This window comes from Entelurus aequoreus, linkage group LG05 (genome assembly GCF_033978785.1).
Source record: "Entelurus aequoreus isolate RoL-2023_Sb linkage group LG05, RoL_Eaeq_v1.1, whole genome shotgun sequence".
Taxonomy (NCBI): domain Eukaryota; kingdom Metazoa; phylum Chordata; class Actinopteri; order Syngnathiformes; family Syngnathidae; genus Entelurus; species Entelurus aequoreus.
This window is the reverse complement of record NC_084735.1, coordinates 6,063,532-6,082,384: the sequence shown is the minus strand read 5'-3', so window position 1 is coordinate 6,082,384 and position 18,853 is coordinate 6,063,532. Positions and strand designations below refer to the sequence as shown.

The 18,853-nt window shown below is 37.2% G+C and overlaps 1 protein-coding gene and 1 non-coding gene across 4 annotated transcripts; both read left to right on the top strand.

The window, feature by feature from the left end:
* The first annotated feature begins 906 nt into the window (after positions 1–906).
* Positions 907–18,853, top strand: LOC133650093 (synaptonemal complex central element protein 1-like). Of its 3 annotated transcripts, XM_062046916.1 has the most exons (8): positions 908–1,063; positions 7,427–7,483; positions 10,310–10,384; positions 10,455–10,502; positions 13,563–13,617; positions 17,233–17,322; positions 18,427–18,490; positions 18,552–18,853. In XM_062046916.1, exons 1-8 carry the CDS (start codon positions 1,048–1,050, stop codon positions 18,573–18,575), a joined length of 429 nt encoding a protein of 142 aa, XP_061902900.1. In that variant the 5' UTR covers positions 908–1,047; the 3' UTR covers positions 18,576–18,853. The 3 variants fall into 3 exon arrangements, with proteins under 3 accessions (XP_061902902.1, XP_061902900.1, XP_061902901.1); XM_062046918.1 differs by lacking the exon at positions 17,233–17,322 and having other exon boundaries at positions 907–1,063; XM_062046917.1 differs by lacking the exon at positions 7,427–7,483 and having other exon boundaries at positions 938–1,063.
* On the top strand, positions 10,105–10,235 carry LOC133651266 (U8 small nucleolar RNA). The gene has a single exon (XR_009826404.1). It is a non-coding gene; the product is annotated as a U8 small nucleolar RNA (small nucleolar RNA).

Sequence of the window (18,853 nt, the reverse complement as noted above, 5' to 3'; positions counted from 1 at the left end):
CTTCATCAGTCAATTATAGCCAACTACGTGACGTCACCAGTCCGCCATTATGGCTCTCGAGAGCCAGCGACTTCATTTTATTTTTTTAATCGTTTTTTTTGTCGAGGAGCTTTTATTAAATCTTTTTTATTTTTATAAACGTTAATTTATAATAGTCAACATGACTTCATCAGTCAATTATAGCCAACTACGTGACGTCACGAGTCCGCCATTATGAGCCAGCGACTTCATTTGATTGTTTTTTTGTCGAGGAGCTTTTATTAAATCTTTTTTATTTTTATAAACGTTAATTTATAATATTCAACATGACTTCATCAGTCAATTATAGCCAACTACGTGACGTCACCAGTCCGCCATAATGGCTCTCGAGAGCCAGCGACTTCATTTTATTTTTATTTTTTAATTTTTTTGTTGAGCTTTTATTAAAACATTTTTTAATTTTTATAAACCTTGATTTATAATATTCAACATGACTTCATCAGTCAATTATAGCCAACTACGTGATGTCACCAGTCCGCCATTATGAGCCAGCGACTTCATTTTATTTATTTATTTTTTTTTTTTGTCGAGCTTTTATTAAAACTTTTTTATTTGTATGAACGTTAATTTATAATAGTCAACATGACTTCATCAGTCAATTATAGCCAACTACGTGACGTCACGAGTCCGCCATTATGGCTCTGTAGAGCCAGTGACTTTTTTAAAAATATATATATTTTTATTTTTATTTTATAAACCTTTATTTATAAACTGCAACATTCACAAACAATCGAGAAATAATAATCAAAATAAGTACAAAAAGAGAGCCAGTGACTTCAGTCAACTATAGCCACCTACGTGACATCACGAGTCCGCCATTTTGGCTCTGGAGAGCCAGGGACTTCAGGCAATTATAGCCACCTACGTGACGTCACTACGTGAGTCCGCCATTGTGGCTCCAAAGAAGCATTTGGCGCCGAATCCCGACATCGTCAACTCCAACTATCTTGAATTGAGCTGAAAAGACCCTGCGTTGTGTCGGCAAACATTACAGACCTTTGCGCCAAAATGAGTGATTCTGAAGGTGAGTCATTTATTATATAGGTGGAATTAAAACAACTACTACTAGCGTAGTTAGCAGATGAGCTGTTAGCATAGCTAGCAGGTTAGCTAATAAGGTGTTACAACTAAACTAGCGTAGTTAGCAGATGAGCTGTTAGCATAGCTAGCAGGTTAGCTAATGAGGTGTTACAACTAAAGTAGGAGAAAATAGCCAATATACGCTTTTGTTTCATTCAACTCTTATTGTGCCTTGTTATTGAAGTAGAACTGATCATTTGAACACATTTACTGCAATCCTGGCTGAGCTAAACCTAAAAATAGCAAAGTGTTTACAATGCTTAGTGTCAACCTTGACTCCACTTAGACAATAGATGTGCGGCATTACACGTTTTATTATTAATGGGTAATATTTATACTATTAATATTTTATTAATTGTCTCCTTTAACTTCGTGTTTGTTTTTTTTTGCACAAAGAAGTCCTTAAAGTGAAAGGGGGAAAGCTTCTATAATGTGGATAACATGATTTAGACGTACAAACATATATAAAGTAAAATAGTTATGTGACCTATTTTTATGGACTTGCCTCTTTGTGGTGTTAAAGGCCTACTGAAATGACATTTTTTTTATTTAAACGGGGATAGCAGATCTATTCTATGTGTCATACTTGATCATTTCGCGATATTGCCATATTTTTGCTGAAAGGATTTAGTATAGAAAAACGACGATAAAGATCGCAACTTTTGGTATCTGACAAAAAAAAGCCTTGCCCCTACCGGAAGTAGCGTGACGTAGTCGGTTGAACATTTCCGCAAAGTTCTCTATTGTTTACAGTGATGGCGGCCAGAAGTGAGAGCGATTCGGACCGAGAAAGCGACGATTACCCCATTAATTTGAGCGAGGATGAAAGATTTGTGGATGAGGAAAGTGCAAGTGAAGGACTAGTGGGGAGTGGAAGCGATTCAGATAGGGAAGATGCTGTGAGAGGCGGGTGGGACCTGATATTCAGCTGGGAATGACTACAACAGTAAATAAACACAAGACATATATATACTCTATTAGCCACAACACAACCAGGCTTATATTTAATATGCCACAAATTAATCCCGCATAAAAACACCTAGGTGTTTGTTATGCTAGCTCCTAGCTCCCGTCCTTATAACCCGCCAAGACAATTCAAACACCTGCACAACACACACACTCACTCAGCCCAAAGGACCGTTCACCTAACCCAAGGTTCATAAAGCTTATATATCGGGGCGGCATGGCGTAGTGGGTTGAGCGCCCGTGTCAGAAACCTGAGGGTTGCAGGTTCGCTCCCCGCCTCTTACCATGCCGTTGTGTCCTTGGGCAGGACACTTCACCCTTGCCCCCGGTGCCGCTCACACCGGTGAATGAATGTTGAATGAATGATAGGTGGTGGTCGGAGGGGCCGTAGGCGCAAATTGGCAGCCACGCTTCCGTCAGTCTACCCCAGGGCAGCTGTGGCTATGAAAGTAGCTTACCACCACCAGGTGTGAATGACTGATGGGTTTTTAACATGTAAAGCGACTTTGGGTACTTAGAAAAGCGCTATATAAATCCCAGGTATTATTATTATTATTATTTACCCAAAGTTACGTACGTGACACGCACGTACGGGCAAGCGTACTCACGGTACCACGTCTGCGTATCCAAATCAAAGTGATCCTGGTAAGAGTCTGTGTTGTCCCAGTTCTCTACAGGCGTCTGTGTATCCAAGTCAAAAGTCCTTCTGGTAAGAGTCTCTGTTGTCCGAGTTCTTCGAGCTTGACTGCATCTTTCGGGAATGTAAACAATGAAACACCGGCTGTGTTGTGTTGCTGCTGACTTCCCTCGCAAAATATCCCCTTCGCACCGACAACTTTCTTCTTTGCTTGCTCAGCTTCTTTCTCCATAATGCAATGAACAAATTGCAACAGATTCACCAACTAAGATGTCCAGAATACTGTGGAATAATGACATGAAAACAGAGCTACTTTGTATTGACTTCAAAGGGGGAGCCATACTACTGTTCTACCGGCTACGTCACGCGCATAAGTCATCATCCAAAGGCGTTTTTAGAGGCCTACTGAAAGCCACTACTACCGACCACGCAGTCTGATAGTTTATATATCAATGATGAAATCTTAACATTGCAACACATGCCAATACGGCCGGGTTAAAGGCCTACTGAAATGAATTTTTTTTATTTAAACGGGGATAGCAGATCTATTCTATGTGTCATACTTGATCATTTCGCGATATTGCCATATTTTTGCTGAAAGGATTTAGTATAGAACAACGACGATAAAGATTGCAACTTTTGGTATCTGATAAAAAATAAGGCTTGCACCTACCGGAAGTAGCGTGACGTAGTCAGTTGAACATATACGCAAAGTTCCCTATTGTTTACAATGATGGCCGCAGGAAGTGAGAGAGATTCGGACCGAGAAAGCGACAATTTCCCCATTAATTTGAGCGAGGATGAAAGATTTGTGGATGAGTAAAGTGCAAGTGAAGGACTAGTGGGGAGTTGAAGCTATTCAGATAGGGAAGATGCTGTGAGAGGCGGGTGGGACCTGATATTCAGCTGGAAATGACTACAACAGTAAATAAACACAAGACATATATATACTCTATTAGCCACAACACAACCAGGCTTATATTTAATATGCCACAAATTAATCCTGCATAAAAACACCTGCGTGTTTGTTATGCTAGCTCCTAGCTCCTCTGCTAGCTCCTAGCTCCATAGAACACGCCAATACAATTCAAACACCTGATCAACACACACAATCACTCAGCCCAAAAGACCGTTCACCTAACCCAAGGTTCATAAAGCTTATATATTTTTAAAAAGTTACGTACGTGACGCGCACGTACGGTACGGTACGTGTTATGCTAGCTCCTAGCTCCTCTGCTAGCTCCTAGCTCCATAGAACACGCCAATACAATTCAAACACATGATCAACACACACAATCACTCAGCCCAAAAGACCGTTCACCTAACCCAAGGTTCATAAAGCTTATATATTTTAAAAAAGTTACGTACATACGCAAAAAAAAGCCAAAGCTGCATACTCACAGTAGCACGTCTGCGTCTTTGTCATCCAAATCAAAGTAATCCTGGTAAGAGTCTGTGTTGTCCCAGTTCTCTACAGGCGTCTGTGTATCCAAGTCAAATGTCCTCCTGGTTAGAGTCTCTGTTATCCGACTTCTTCCATCTTGACTGCATCTTTCGGGAATGTAAACAAAGAAGCGCCGGCTGTGTACTGTTGTTGCTGACCACGTTCGAAAAATACGTCCATTTCGCACCGACAACTTTCTTCTTTGCTTGCTCAGCTTCCTTCTCCATAATGCAATGAACATGATTGAAACAGATTCACGAACACAGATGTCCAGAATACTGTGGAATTATGAAATGAAAACAGAGCTTTTTCGTATTGGCTTCAATGTGGAAGGCATACCCGTGTTCCCCGGGCTACGTCACGCGCATACGTCATCCTCAGAGGCGTTTCGAACCGGAAGTTTAGCGGCAAATTTAAAATGTCACTTTATAAGTTAACCCGGCCGTATTGGCATGTGTTATAATGTTAAGATTTCATCATTGATATATAAACTATCAGACTGCGTGGTCGGTAGTAGTGGCTTTCAGTAGGCCTTTAAGTTCCTGTTATAAGCTGTTATACGGTATAGGCCTTGAGCTCTTATTTTGAAGGCGCTAAAAGCGGAAGTGGTGACACGTTGCGGTGGAGCGGAGTTTTGAAAACAAACCAAATTAAAGTGGTCTTTGTGTAAAACTGGAGCCTCCGTGTTTGATATTTTGTAGTTTTCTACAGTACAGGCGACATATATAAACCCTCGGTTACGTTGGTGGCAAGCGGTGGGATTCGAACCCACGCCTGCGAAGAGACTGGAGCCTCAATCCAGGAGAAGGAATGTAACCGATGTGATGTTATGAGCTAGGGCAGGGGTCACCAACACGGTGCCCGCGGGCACCAGGTAGCCCATAAGGACCAGATGAGTAGCCCGCCGGCCTGTTCTAAAAATAGCTCAAATAGCAGCACTTACCAGTGAGCTGCCTCTATTTTTTAAATGTTATTTATTTACTAGCAAGCTGGTCTCGCTTTGCCCGACATTTTTAATTCTAAGAGAGACAAAACTCAAAAAGAATTTGAAAATCCAAGAAAATATTTTAAAGACTTGGTCTTCACTTGTTTAAATAAATTCATTAATTTTTTTACTTTGCTTCTTATAACTTTCAGAAAGACAATTTTAGAGAAAAAATACAACCTTAAAAATGATTTTAGGATTTTTAAACACATATACCTTTTTACCTTTTAAATTCCTTCCTCTTCTTTCCTGACAATTTAAATCAATGTTCAAGTAATTTATTTTTTTTAATTGTCAAGAATAATAAATACATTTTAATTTAATTCTTCATTTTAGCTTCTGTTTTTTCGACGAAGAATATTTGTGAAATATTTCTTCAAACTTATTGTGATTAAATTCAAAAAAATTATTCTGGCAAATCTAGAAAATCTGTAGAATCAAATTTAAATCTTATTTCAAAGTATTTTGAATTTATTTTAAAATTTTTGTTCTGGAAAATCTAGAAGAAATAATGATTTGTCTTTGTTAGAAATATAGCTTGGTCCAATTTGTTATATATTCTAACGAAGTGTAGATTGGATTTTAACCTATTAAAACATGTCATCAAAATTCTAAAATTAATCTTAATCAGGAAAAATTACTAATGATGTTCCATAAATTCTTTTTTTAAGTTTTTCTCTTCTTCTTTTTCGGTTGAATTTTGAATTTTAAAGAGTTAAATTGAAGATAAACTATGTTTCAAAATGTAATTGTCATTTTTTTTCGTGTTTTCTCCTCTTTTAAACTGTTCAATTAAGTGTAAATATCATTAATTATTAATAATAACATAGAGTTGAAGCGAAATTGAGCAAATTGGCTACTTCTGGCAATTTATTGAAGTGTGTATCAAACTGGTAGCCCTTCGCATTAATCACTACCCAAGAAGTAGCTCTTGCTTTCAAAAAGGTTGGTGACCCCTGAGCTAGGGAATTTAAGAACTACACTACCCAGCATGCAACAGTAGTGACGAGCATGCGCGGTAGCCCCGTGAAGTGTTGTATGTCGCCATGCCGGCAGCTAGAATGTGGTTATGAGCGCGCTGTGTGAGTAAACGTTGACAACTCAGCCAACACGACTCGTCTGCATTATTTACAATTAGACAACACAACCGAGGCTTTATATATGTCGCCTATACTGTACAAACTACAAAATAACAAATCTCCGCTCCACCACAATGTGTCACCACTTCCGCTCTTGGCGCCTTCAAAATAAGAGCTCAAGGCGCATACCGTATAACAGGAACTTAAAGGCCTACTGAAATGATTTTTTTTTAATTAAACGGGGATAGCAGATCTATTCTATGTGTCATACTTGATTATTTTGCGATATTGCCATATTTTTGCTGAAAGGATTTAGTAGAGAACGACGACGATAAAGTTCGCAACTTTTGGTCGCTGATCAAAAAAAGCCTTGCCTATACCGGAAGTAGCGTGACGTCACAGGAGGTAGGATTCCTCGCAATTCCCCGTTGTTTACAATGGAGCGAGAGAGATTCGGACCGAGAAAGCGACGATTACCCCATTAATTTGAGCGAGGATGAAATATTCATGGGTGAGGAACGTTAGAGTGAAGAACTACAGAGGCAGTGCAGGGTGTATCTTTTTTCGTTCTGACCGTAACTTAGGTACAAGCTGGCTCATTGGATTCCACACACTCTCCTTTTTCTATTGTGGATCACGGACTTGTATTTTAAACCACCTCGGATACTATATCCTCTTGAAAATGAGAGTCGAGAACGCGAAATGGACATTCACAGTGACTTTTATCTCCACGACAATGTAACTACACGGTTGATAATTCTCAGCCTGGCAAAGCTTAACAATGCTGTTGCTAACAACGCTGAAGCTAACTTAGCAACCGGACCTCACAGAGCTATGATAAAAACATTAGCGCTCCACCTACGCCAGCCAGCCCTCATCTGCTCATCAACACCCGTGCTCACCTGCGTTCCAGCGATCGACGGCGCGACGAAGGACTTCACCCGATCACAGATGCGCTGGCGGCTAGCATCGGCTAGCGCGTCTGCTATCCAAGTAAGTACTATAAGTAAGTACTATAATAAATAAATAAATAAACTATCAGACTGCATGGTCGCTAGTAGTGGCTTTCGGTAGGCCTTTAACATCACAAAGAGGCAAGTCCATCAAAAATAGGTTACAGTTATATTGTTATTTTTGTAACATTATTCATGTTTTGTATGAATATATAAGCGATGCATTTCACTCCACTGCTCCAGCGGGTGGAGGCCTGATCCAGGAGCCGCTGAAGAACAAACTAAGAAGGCTGCAACAAGGTGACCTGTCACATGTTTTAGTGCACATTTTAAATATTTTAATCGTACAAATGTTGTGTTCTTATCTGATGATCTCAGGGCGTTTAATCGATCTATCTGACGCTTTGTTTTGTTATGGACAGTTTGAGCTCAGCAGCGACATCTGCTGGCCGAACACCGACATGACAGCGGGGTTATACACTACTTCCGCTGTTTTGTCGCCTATTGTCTTTTTTTAAACTCACCAAAAGGGCAATGAACGGCAATTTACGTTATTTGGTGTATACTTACATAATAAATCTAAGAAGTATGATCAATCAGTGAGTAATCCAAGGCAAAAATGTTCGGCTGAAAACCGGAAGTAGAATCCTGCATTTTCTTCTTCGGTGGTACTGTATTTCCGTCTCGGTTGTGTGTTTTTATTCTTTTTTTTTTTTTTTTTAATAATCACATTTTAGTACACACATACACATACAAGTACACATTTAAATATTTTAATCGTACAAATGCCATGTTCTTATCTAAATGGGCTCTCTGAAAGTAAACAGTTTAAAAAAAAAAAGAAAGTAATATTTTTATCTGAGTGTAAATTAGTTTGCTTGTTGATGATTTTTGTTTGGTTTTGTATTGTGTAGTTATATTTATATGGTAATTAATATTCTGTGACTGTAAATTGTTTGCTAGTTGATGCTTGTATTTGTTTCTGTATTGTGTAGTTATAATTATATGCTTTTACTTGTAATTGTATTGAGTTTGTGGACCCCAGGAAGACTAGTGGGTTGTTGTGGCAACCAGCTAATGGGGATCCTTAGTAAAAAATTAAAATCAAATCTCAGGGCGTTCAATCGATATATCTGACGCTTTGTTTTGTTATGGATGAATTGAACTCCTTCCATTCACACATTTAAAAAGCACTTTAAGACCAATGTCTTGAAAAAATATATCACTCTTGAATCAACACTGTAGTTAATACTATGATCAATGTTAATTAAAAACTAAATGTGGGATATAAATAATAATAGAAGTATGATTGTTTGTATATAGTATATAATTGGTGCAAAGGTTTAACATGTGTACAAGGATATTTCACATGTCTTTACTGTGTATATAATTGAACTGTGTTTATGTTGTGTATAATGTGTATTTATATTATGTTGTACAGAGGACTTTTCATAATTTTCGGAAGTTCATCTTGTACTTGACATTGTTTATAAGGTTAGGCGCAATAAGTGTTCAACTTCAGCCTAAACCCTGTCGCTCTGCAACATTTTCATTTTCAATCTGTGAATGCACAACTGTTTGTTTATTTTGTTGACCATTGGCCGAATAATAATAAACTAAACTAAACTCAGTAGCGACATCTGCCGGCTGAACCTAGACATGACAGCTGTGTTGCACACTACTTCCGCTTCCGCTGTTTTGTCGCTGTCACGCCAATTTTCTTCCCATCACAAAAACCTTCCTAACCCCCATTTACTTCCGGGGTCATTTCCGCTTACGTCAGTTCCTCTTACTCACGTCATTGCCAGCGATCGATAAATCCAAATCTCCTGAAAATGGTGGTGTCACTGGATGATATTCGTCTTTATCTGTCCCAGGGGACTTATGTCAAACATCAGCAGGCTTCGCAACATTTCAAGCGGCGTGTTAGGGCCGCTGCTGCGAACTTCTGTCTTCGTGGTAACGTGCAAAAAATATTAATTAATATATAATACTGTTAAATGTCTGTACTACTTTAAATCAACATTATTGTTGAAACCATTTCACTAATATTAATTAATATATAATACTGTTAAATGTCTGTACTTTAAATCAACATTATTGTTGAAACATTTCAGTAATATTAATTCATATATAATGTTAAATGTCTGTACTTTAAATCAACATTATTGTTGATCATTCAGACGTTTTGTTAACGCTGTATTATAAAAAAGACTCAAACGAAGTGCTATCGTTCGCTGTCAATGACGTAAGCGGAAATGACCCCGGAAGTAAATGGGGGTTAGGAAGGTTTTTGTGATGGGAAGAAAATTGGCGTGACATCGCCTATTGTCTTTTTTTTTAACTCACCAAAACTGCAATGCACTGTAATTTACGTCGTTATTTGGTATATACTTACATAACAAATAAGTATAAAAAGTATGATCAATCTCTGAGTAATCCAAGGCAAAAATGTTCGGATCAAACCCGGAAGTAAAATCCTGCATAGTCTTCTTCGGTGGTACTGTATTTCCGCCTCGGTTGTGTGTATTTATTCTTCCTTTAATCAAAATAATAGCCAACAAAGTGAATGTTTCCGATAGCTGAGAGTTTTATTAGGGAATACATTTATGATCCATACGTGTTGGGTGGGAAAAAAGCTCCGTCCTGGGCTTCGATAGGGACTTTCTTCACTGTACGCCAATGAGAGGCACGCTTGGGATGACGTCATGCGTCATTATGCACATGTCGCTGCGATCCGAACACGAAAAGTGAGCTTTAACTCACATCTCCCAGCATGTTTGCATTCTTCTCGATGCGGGTGATGCGTTTATATGCCATATATATATATATATGTCAAAAGGAATGTGGCTATGGTGAAACCGCGACTTTGTTGGTTGTGTTGTGGAGGATAAAGTAGCTGCTGTGGCTGATGTGAGGTATCTTCAGTGAGGTACATCCTTACCTGTTACTTCAGCAATGGAGTTTCAGAACATGATGAATGGAGACAATGAGATATGATTATATCTTCCGCTTGTAGAGAAAAGCAACACTCTACAAGACCCATTCTGAACCTTTTCTTAGTGTGTAAAACAAATAAAGTTGCGTATGTCAGAAGTTAATCAGTCAGCGGTGTGATGTTTGCAGGAAAGTGCACCGTGGAAGACGACATCAATGCCAATAATACGATCTTCGAGTCCCTGCTGAAGGAGTTGGACACATGTAAGACACGTCATCAAATGTTGGACCATTTATGTTTGCTAGTATGTCAAGTATGTTTCTGTCTTTGCAGTGCAAACACAATCTTTCCAACTAGAAATAACTCATCAAGAAAAACAAGGTATAGGATGTATGTCTCTCTCTCTCTCTATATATATATATATATATATCAGGGGTCACCAACCTTTTTGAAAGCAAGAGCTACTTCTTGGGTAGTGATTAATGCGAAGGGCTACCAGTTTGATACACACTTCAATAAATTGCCAGAAATAGCCAATTTGCTCAATATACCTTTAACTCTGTTATTATTAATAATTAATGATATTTACACTTAATTGAACGGTTTAAAAGAGGAGAAAACACGAAACAAATGACAATTCAATTTTGAAACATAGTTTATCTTCAATTTCGACTCTTTAAAATTCAACCGAAAAAAGGAGAGAAAAACTAGCTAATTCGAATCTTTTTGAAAATATTAAAAAAAGAATTTATGGAACATCATTAGTAATTTTTCCTGATTAAGATTAATTTTAGAATTTTGATGACATGTTTTAAATAGGTTAAAATCCAATCTACACTTCGTTAGAATATATAACAAATTGGACCGAGCTATATTTCTAACAAAGACAAATCATTATTTCTTCTAGATTTTCCAGAACAAAAATTTTAAAAGAAATTCAAAAGACTTTGAAATAAGATTCAAATGTTATTCTACAGATTTTCTAGATTTGCCAGAATATTTTTTTTGAATTTTAATCATAATAAGTTTGAAGAAATATTTCACAAATATTTTTCGTCGAAAAAACAGAAGCTAAAATGAAGAATTAAATCAAAATGTATTTATTATTCTTTACAATAAAAAAATACATTTACTTGAACACTGATTTAAATTGTCAGGAAAGAAGAGGAAGGAATTTAACAGGTAAAAATGTATATGTGTTTAAAAATCCTAAAATCATTTTTTAGGTTGTATTTTTTCTCTAAAATTGTCTTTCTGAAAGTTATAAGAAGCAAAGTAAAAAAAATTATGAATTTATTTAAACAAGTGAAGACCAAGTCTTTAAAATATTTTCTTGGAGTTTCAAATTCTATTTGAGTTTTGTCTCTCTTAGAATTAAAAATGTCGGGCAAAGCGAGACCAGCTTGTTAGTAAATAAATACAATTTAAAAAATTGAGGCAGCTCACTGGTAAGTGCTGCTATTTGAGCTATTTTTAGAACAGGCCGGCGGGCTACTCATCTGGTCCTTACGGGCTACCTGGTGCCCGCGGGCACTGCGTTGGTGACCCCTGTGCTATACGTTTGCCAAACAATCTGTCACTCCTAATCGCTAAATCCCATGAAATCTTATACGTCTAGTCTCTTACGTGAATGAGATCAATAATATTATAATGCGTTAACAATTTCACACATAAGTCGCTCCTGAGTATAAGTCGCACCCAAACTATGAAAAAAACTGCGACTTATAGTCTGAAAAATATGGTATATATATATTTTTTAAAGTAACTTGTTTTCACTCGCGACAGTAATAAAATAAAAGTTTGGTCAGTAAATCCAAATGTACACCCACACTGACACTTGATGACAATTACTTTGAAATATTGACAATAATCTAATTTGGTGTTTGTAAACGTTCCACAAGGTGGAGCCATTTCCCCATTCTTTGACAGTGACGTCACTACGTGGCACATCCGAATGCGACGTTAGCTTTTTTTTTTATACCAACGGCTACAGAGAGATTTATCCTTAAAAGGCAGAACCTTGCTTTCCAAAGCAGAAGGTATCTCCAGGCTTATGTATGCGGCTATTTCTTTAGATGTTAACCAAACAATATGTAAGTGCGTGACTCGAGCCGTCTGGGTGATGTCGCTACTCCTTCAGTAAATAACGCCAATGGGTGAGGGCCGACATCCGGGCAACTGAGCTACATACGGGTTCTTCGAGCCATAGCAACCAGACTGGCGTTGAAAACAAACCGTTGCCATTACTCTTTAACCTGTCGACCTACGCTGGTTAAACCCGTCATTCTGCCTCCAAAATGCCGAAAAACGGTGTTGTTTTTGGTTGTGCTAACCACAACTGGAAACAGGGAAAACAAAGGTTGTATTTTGTTCTGCCAAAGCGTGATAAAAGCCCACAGAGACGAGACAAATGGCTCGCAGCTTTACACCGGGAAAACGAGGACGGTTCTCACTGGAGTCCCCCAAAGTCCCGGGTCGTGTGTTCGGATCACTTCGTTTCTGGTATATATACGGAACAAAAATCCACCTTCTTAACCACAACTTGGCTATACCGTCCGTGCTAATGTTGTACTTGTTGAATTTGTACCTTATAACGTTCGACAGCTGAAGTTGTTGTTGTACAAAAATAACATGCGGTATATACTATATAGTCTATAGCCTAGCTAGCTATTTTCGAAAACCGGACAACGAGAGGATACCAAAGGCAGCGTTAAGATGGACACCACCGGGAAAAGGTAAGCCAGGGCGGCCAAAGAACACCTGGCGAAGAACAGTTGTACTTAAACAATACATGTAGCCCTCAAATCTCTCAATATTTTATACACTAACACTTCATCTTGTTGTTGATAACTTCCGCGTCTCTTTCTTAGTAGCGCGCAGGCTAAGCTAACTGGCAAGCTAAGCTAAGCCTGAGAAGCTTTAAAGTTCACTGAGACGAGTCTGACGCAAATAATACATTTTCGTTTTTTCACACGATATGCGAATAAGTAAAAATGCGTAAATGAAGGATTCAACGCCGACTTCCAAGCCACAACGCTCGTTAAATGCTTTTTCTGTCAATGCTGTGTTCGCTGTGAGCTGCTTTGTTTTCAACAAATTCCCGGTTGCTAGGGGATTGGTAGGCGGAAGTGACGTAGATCCGCCCTCACCATAACGATTCTTAATCAATACATTTATTCAACAAAACAAGTTTTCTTTGAAGTAATATAGAAATGTATCATATATGTTTATCTGTTTTATGGAAGAATCATTGAACTGGCATCCAATGTTGTTAAAAAGTATTGTTTTGAATATAAATTCGGTTTTTGAATCTAATCATTCCCCCCAAGAGTCAAATCAAATGATGCCAAAGATTCCCAGTCCTACTAGTTAGCACCATTTATGTTCATCTGCAGTCTGAATCTTGCAAAGCTTTGATATTGAATATCCTTTTATGTGCAGAGTTGTGCCAGAAGCTGCAGTTCCAGTGCAAAGAATCTGAGCAGGAGTCTGTCAGGTGACTTTGTTGTTTGTCAAGTCAAAGTCTTCTCACCAAAATATATTTTAGTCTTTGTCAAATATCGCTTATTTAAATGCTTTTAGTTTTGGTCAACAAAATAGGACAAAACATTTTAGTCAGCTAAAGCAGTGGTCCCCAACCACCGGGCCGCACAAGAAATTATTATTATTATTATTATAATTTTTTTTTTAATGAAATCAACATAAAAAACACAATATATACATTATATATCAATATAGATCAATACAGTCTGCAGGGATATAGTCCGTAAGCACACATGATTGTATTTAATTATGTAAAAAAAAAAAAGTTTTTTTTTTTTTTGTTTTTTTTTATGAAATCAACATAAAAAACACAATATATACATTATATATCAATACAGTCTGCAGGGATACAGTCCGTAAGCACACATGATTGTATTTAATTATGTAAAAAAAAAAATAAAAACAATTTATTTTTTATTTTTTTATTTTATTTTTTTATGAAATCAACATAAAAAACACAATATATACATTAAATATCAATATAGATCAATACAGTCTGCAGGGATACAGTCCGTAAGCACACATGACTGTATTTAATTATGTAAAAAAAAAAATTAAAATTTTTTTTTTTTTTTTTTTAATGAAATCAACATAAAAAACACAATATATACATTATATATCAATATAGATCAATACAGTCTGCAGGGATACAGTCCATAAGCACACATGATTGTATTTAATTATGTAAAAAAAAAAAAAAAAAATCTTTATTTTTTATTTTTTTATTTTATTTTTGTATGAAATCAACATAAAAAACACAATATATACATTTGTCCCACCGGTCCGTGGGACAAATTTTCAAGCGTTGACCGGTCCGCAGCTACAAAAAGGTTGGGGACCACTGAGCTAAAGTATAAAGTATGAAGGGTGTAACGACTCGTTTTAACAACGATTCGATTAATAATTGGATGTTGCCGATTCGATTCGTGGATGATCCAAAACGATACAGTACCTTTTTTATTGAAGTAAAAAAAAGCTGTGTGAAATAAATAGTTTTTAGTGGACACTGCAGGTGAAGTTTCCTATGTTGCTGTTATTTCTTAGTTCTTATTTACTACATGAATGATGGACACAAACAAGTAAACAACGATTCATGTTATTTATTGTAAGGAATGATGTATACATGAATTATGATACAAACAAACATGTAAACAACAACTAGTGTTATTTCTTGTAAGGAATGATGTATACATGAATTATGAAATAAACAATTAAATAACAATTATTGTTATTTCTTGTAAGGAATGATGTATACATGAATTATGAAACAAGTAAACAACAATGAATGTTATTTCTTGTAAGGAATGATGTTTACATGAATTATGATACAAGTAAACAATAAATAATGTTATTTTTTGTAAAGGAAAATGTTCACATGAATTATGAAACAAACAAGTAAACAACAATTAATTTTATTTCTTGTAAGGAATGATGTATACATGAATTATGAAACAAACACACAAGTAAACAATAATTAACGTTATTTATTGTAAGGAATGATCTACCGGTATATAAGAATTATGATATAAACAAACAAGTAAACAATAGTTAATGTTATTTCTTGTAAGGAATGATGTATACATGAATGATGATACAAACAAACAAGTAAACAATAATTAATGTTATTTATTGTAAGGAATTTTACGTATATAAGAATTATGATATAAACAAACAAGTAAAGAATAGTTAATGCTATTTCTTGTAAGGAATGATGTATATACATGAATTATGATACAAACAAACAAGTAAAGAATAGTTAATGTTATTTCTTGTAAGGAATGATGTATATACATGAATTATGATACAAACAAACAAGTAAACAATAATTAATGTTATTTATTGTAAGGAATTTTACGTATATAAGAATTATGATACAAACAAACAAGTAAACAATAGTTAATGTTATTTCTTGTAAGGAATGATGTATACACATCAATGATGATACAAACAAGTAAACAATGCATTCATGTGTTATTTGAATAAAGTTCTGCAATGTTGCTCGTTAGTACACGGAATATCTCGTCTGCTTAACTTTAAAAACGTCCACTTTTTGCCAGAAAACCCAGTTTTTGTCCTTCTCTCCTGCCATCCTCCCACTTCCGTTGTGTTTGTTTTGGCTACTGCGGCGATGGAGTCGCTCCACCAGCAACACTCAGAGCACGGGCCTCATTAAAGGAGCGCCACAAGTTTCATGATTCGTCATTTAATCAAACAATAACGTGACAGGGATGGAATGTATCCAAAAATATCATCCAAAATCCAGACTTTTGTGTAAATATCTGGACAAATATGCGATGATTCTATAAGTAAAGAAGGGCAGGCAGCTGCTCGCACATTCTCATACTTTCTGTAGCATCCAGGGAGGAGTGATGTCAGCCATCTTGAAAAATGTCTCAACTATAATCTACCTGAAGGAGGCAACGATGGTTTTTATTGAAATGTTCCTCACCAGCAAACCTTACAATGACAAATGTCATATTTTGACCCATTTTCCCAGGAAATGTGTCATATTTAGAAATAAAATGTTGATGTTCCTCTTAGACGCACGTAATAAAGGTGTTTTTTCATGATCAAACATTATGTCACTACTTTCCTACAAAATAATGTTAAAAATACAACTTTTCCAGATGTTTACTGACATATAATATTCATCTTTAATAACTTTTACTGTAAATATGGGTAATTCCTTTACTAATAATTAGATATGTCCGATAATATCGGTCTGCCGATATTATCGGCCGATAAATGCGTTAAAATGTAATATCGTAAATTATCGGTATCGTTTTTTTTATTATCAGTATCGTTTTTTTTTTGTTTTTTTTTATTAATTCCACATAAAAAACAAAAGATACACTTACAATTAGTGCACCAACCCAAAAAACCTCCCTCCCCCATTCACACTCATTCACACAAAAGGGTTGTTTCTTTCTGTTATTAATATTCTGCTTCCTACATTATATATCAATATATATCAATACAGTCTGCAAGGGATACAGTCCGTAAGCACACATGATTGTGCGTGCTGCTGGTCCACTAATAATACTAACCTTTAACAGTTAATTTTACAAATTTTCATTAATTACTAGTTTCTATGTAATTGTTTTTATATTGTTTTACTTTCTTTTTTATTCAAGAAAATGTTTTTTAATTTATTTATCTTATTTTATTTGATTCATTTTTTTAAAAAGTACCTTATCTTCACCATACCTGGTTGTCCAAATTAGGCATAATAATGTGTTAATTCCACGACTGTATATATCGGTTGATATCGGTATCGGTTGATATCGGTATCAGTAATTAAAGAGTTGGAGAAATATCGGCATATCGGATATCGGCAAAAAGCCATTATCGGACATCCCTACTAATAATCGGTATCGCTCGCCCTTTCAAAAACATATGGATGATGGCTGAGTGGTGAAGATGCTGAAGTGTAACACTAGAGGGCAGCATTCATTTGCCATGCTCAACTTTGTTGCCTGATTTGAAACTCTCTTCTTCCTCTGATCCTGCAGAAAGACTTGAAGGTCAGGTGGAATATTTTGTCAATTGTGGTATTTGTGTGCTCCAGACTTGCCGAGGAGATCAAGAAACGTGAAGAGCTTCTAGCACAGCTCAGATGTGAAATCCAGGATCTCAAGCTCAAGCAGCGGAAGCAACGGTGGGCATTATTAGTATCAACTAGCGATGGGCAGTTCTGCTCTTGTAAGGGAGCCGCTTCTTTTGGCCCGACTCACCGGATACCACATGTTTCTTTCACGGATGCGCAGCCTGAAGTCGTAGCTCCAAAAACACGTGACGGAATACAACAAGATCTCAGTTAGGTCCCATCTCTGATTGTGTGTTAGTCTACATTTACAATAAAACATCCAAAAACTCTGGATTGGCAGACCGGGGTGGTGGTTCCTCTCTTTAAGAAGGGGAACCGGAGGGTGTGTTCTAACTATGGTGGGATCACACTCCTCAGCCTTCCCGGTAAGGTCTATTCAGGTGTGCTGGAGAGGAGGCTACGCCGGATAGTCGGACCTCGGATTCAGGATGAACAGTGTGGTTTTCGTCCTGGTGGTGGAACTGTGGACCAGCTCTATACTCTCGGCAGGGTCCTTGAGGGTGCATGGGAGTTTGCCCAACCAGTCTACATGTGTTTTGTGGACTTGGAGAAGGCATTCGACCGTGTCCCTCGGGAAGTCATGTGGGGAGTGCTCAGAGAGTATGGGGTATTGGACTGTCTGATTGTGGCGGTCCGCTCCCTGTATGATCAGTGCCAGAGTTTGGTCCGCATTGCCGGCAGTAAGTCGGACACGTTTCCAGTGAGGGTTGGACTCCGCCAAGGCTGCCCTTTGTCACCCATTCTGTTCATAACTTTTATGGACAGAATTTCTAGGCGCAGTCAGGGCGTTGAGGGGATCTGGTTTGGTGGCTACAGGATTAGGTCTCTGCTTTTTGCAGATGATGTGGTCCTGATGGCTTCATCTTGAGCGCCCCCTTCTGCGTATCGTCGGAACTTTATTATTATCTGTGAATGCAACCAAATATTCCTATAATTTTTTTTTAATGATTAAAAATGGACACATCAATGATCCGCGTTTCACCTCGACTTACAATTTGAAAGCAAGTCAATCTGTCGGTAAAAAGGGTAATAATCAAACACAATTACTGATGCAAACATTTATACTAATACATATTTCCTGTTACTGAGGGCAGCCATGACTGCAGTTTGACACAGGCATTGCTGAAATGTGAAGGATTGACTTTGTTTGCGCAGGATGGAGTTTGAGAATCATCTTCATCAGCTGATGGAGCAGCACAAGAAGCTGTACTTTGTCATTGTAAGTCAGCTGCAAGATCTCCTTCCTGTTCCTCGCTAACACTTTCTTCTTTGCTGCGCAGAAAGAATCGCAGCCCAAAGAGTGAGTGCACAGGTGTGCTGTACGTACGCTACAATTCTTTACACACACACACTGCTTACTACCGTTCTTCTTCCGCCAAGACTCTTGAGTCATGCTCCGTCATCCTTGCTCATTTATTGAACAATAATGCCTTGCTTTTCCTCGTTCGACAGCTTTTGTGTTGATGACATTTGTGAAAGCGTAGTAACGTAACTATTAATATTGTCCTTGTTTGAGTTGTCAACTACTAAGAGTACGGTCAAATGTTTTAATAAAGTACCAAGTGTGTTTACTTGAAGCACA

Bases quoted from the DNA above. Each gene is read 5' to 3' on its own strand.
- LOC133650093 (XM_062046916.1), top strand. The intron at 7,484-10,309 runs GTGACCTGTCAC...TGATGTTTGCAG, and splicing joins ACTAAGAAGGCTGCAACAAG to GAAAGTGCACCGTGGAAGAC. The intron at 10,503-13,562 runs GTATAGGATGTA...TTTTATGTGCAG, and splicing joins AACTCATCAAGAAAAACAAG to AGTTGTGCCAGAAGCTGCAG.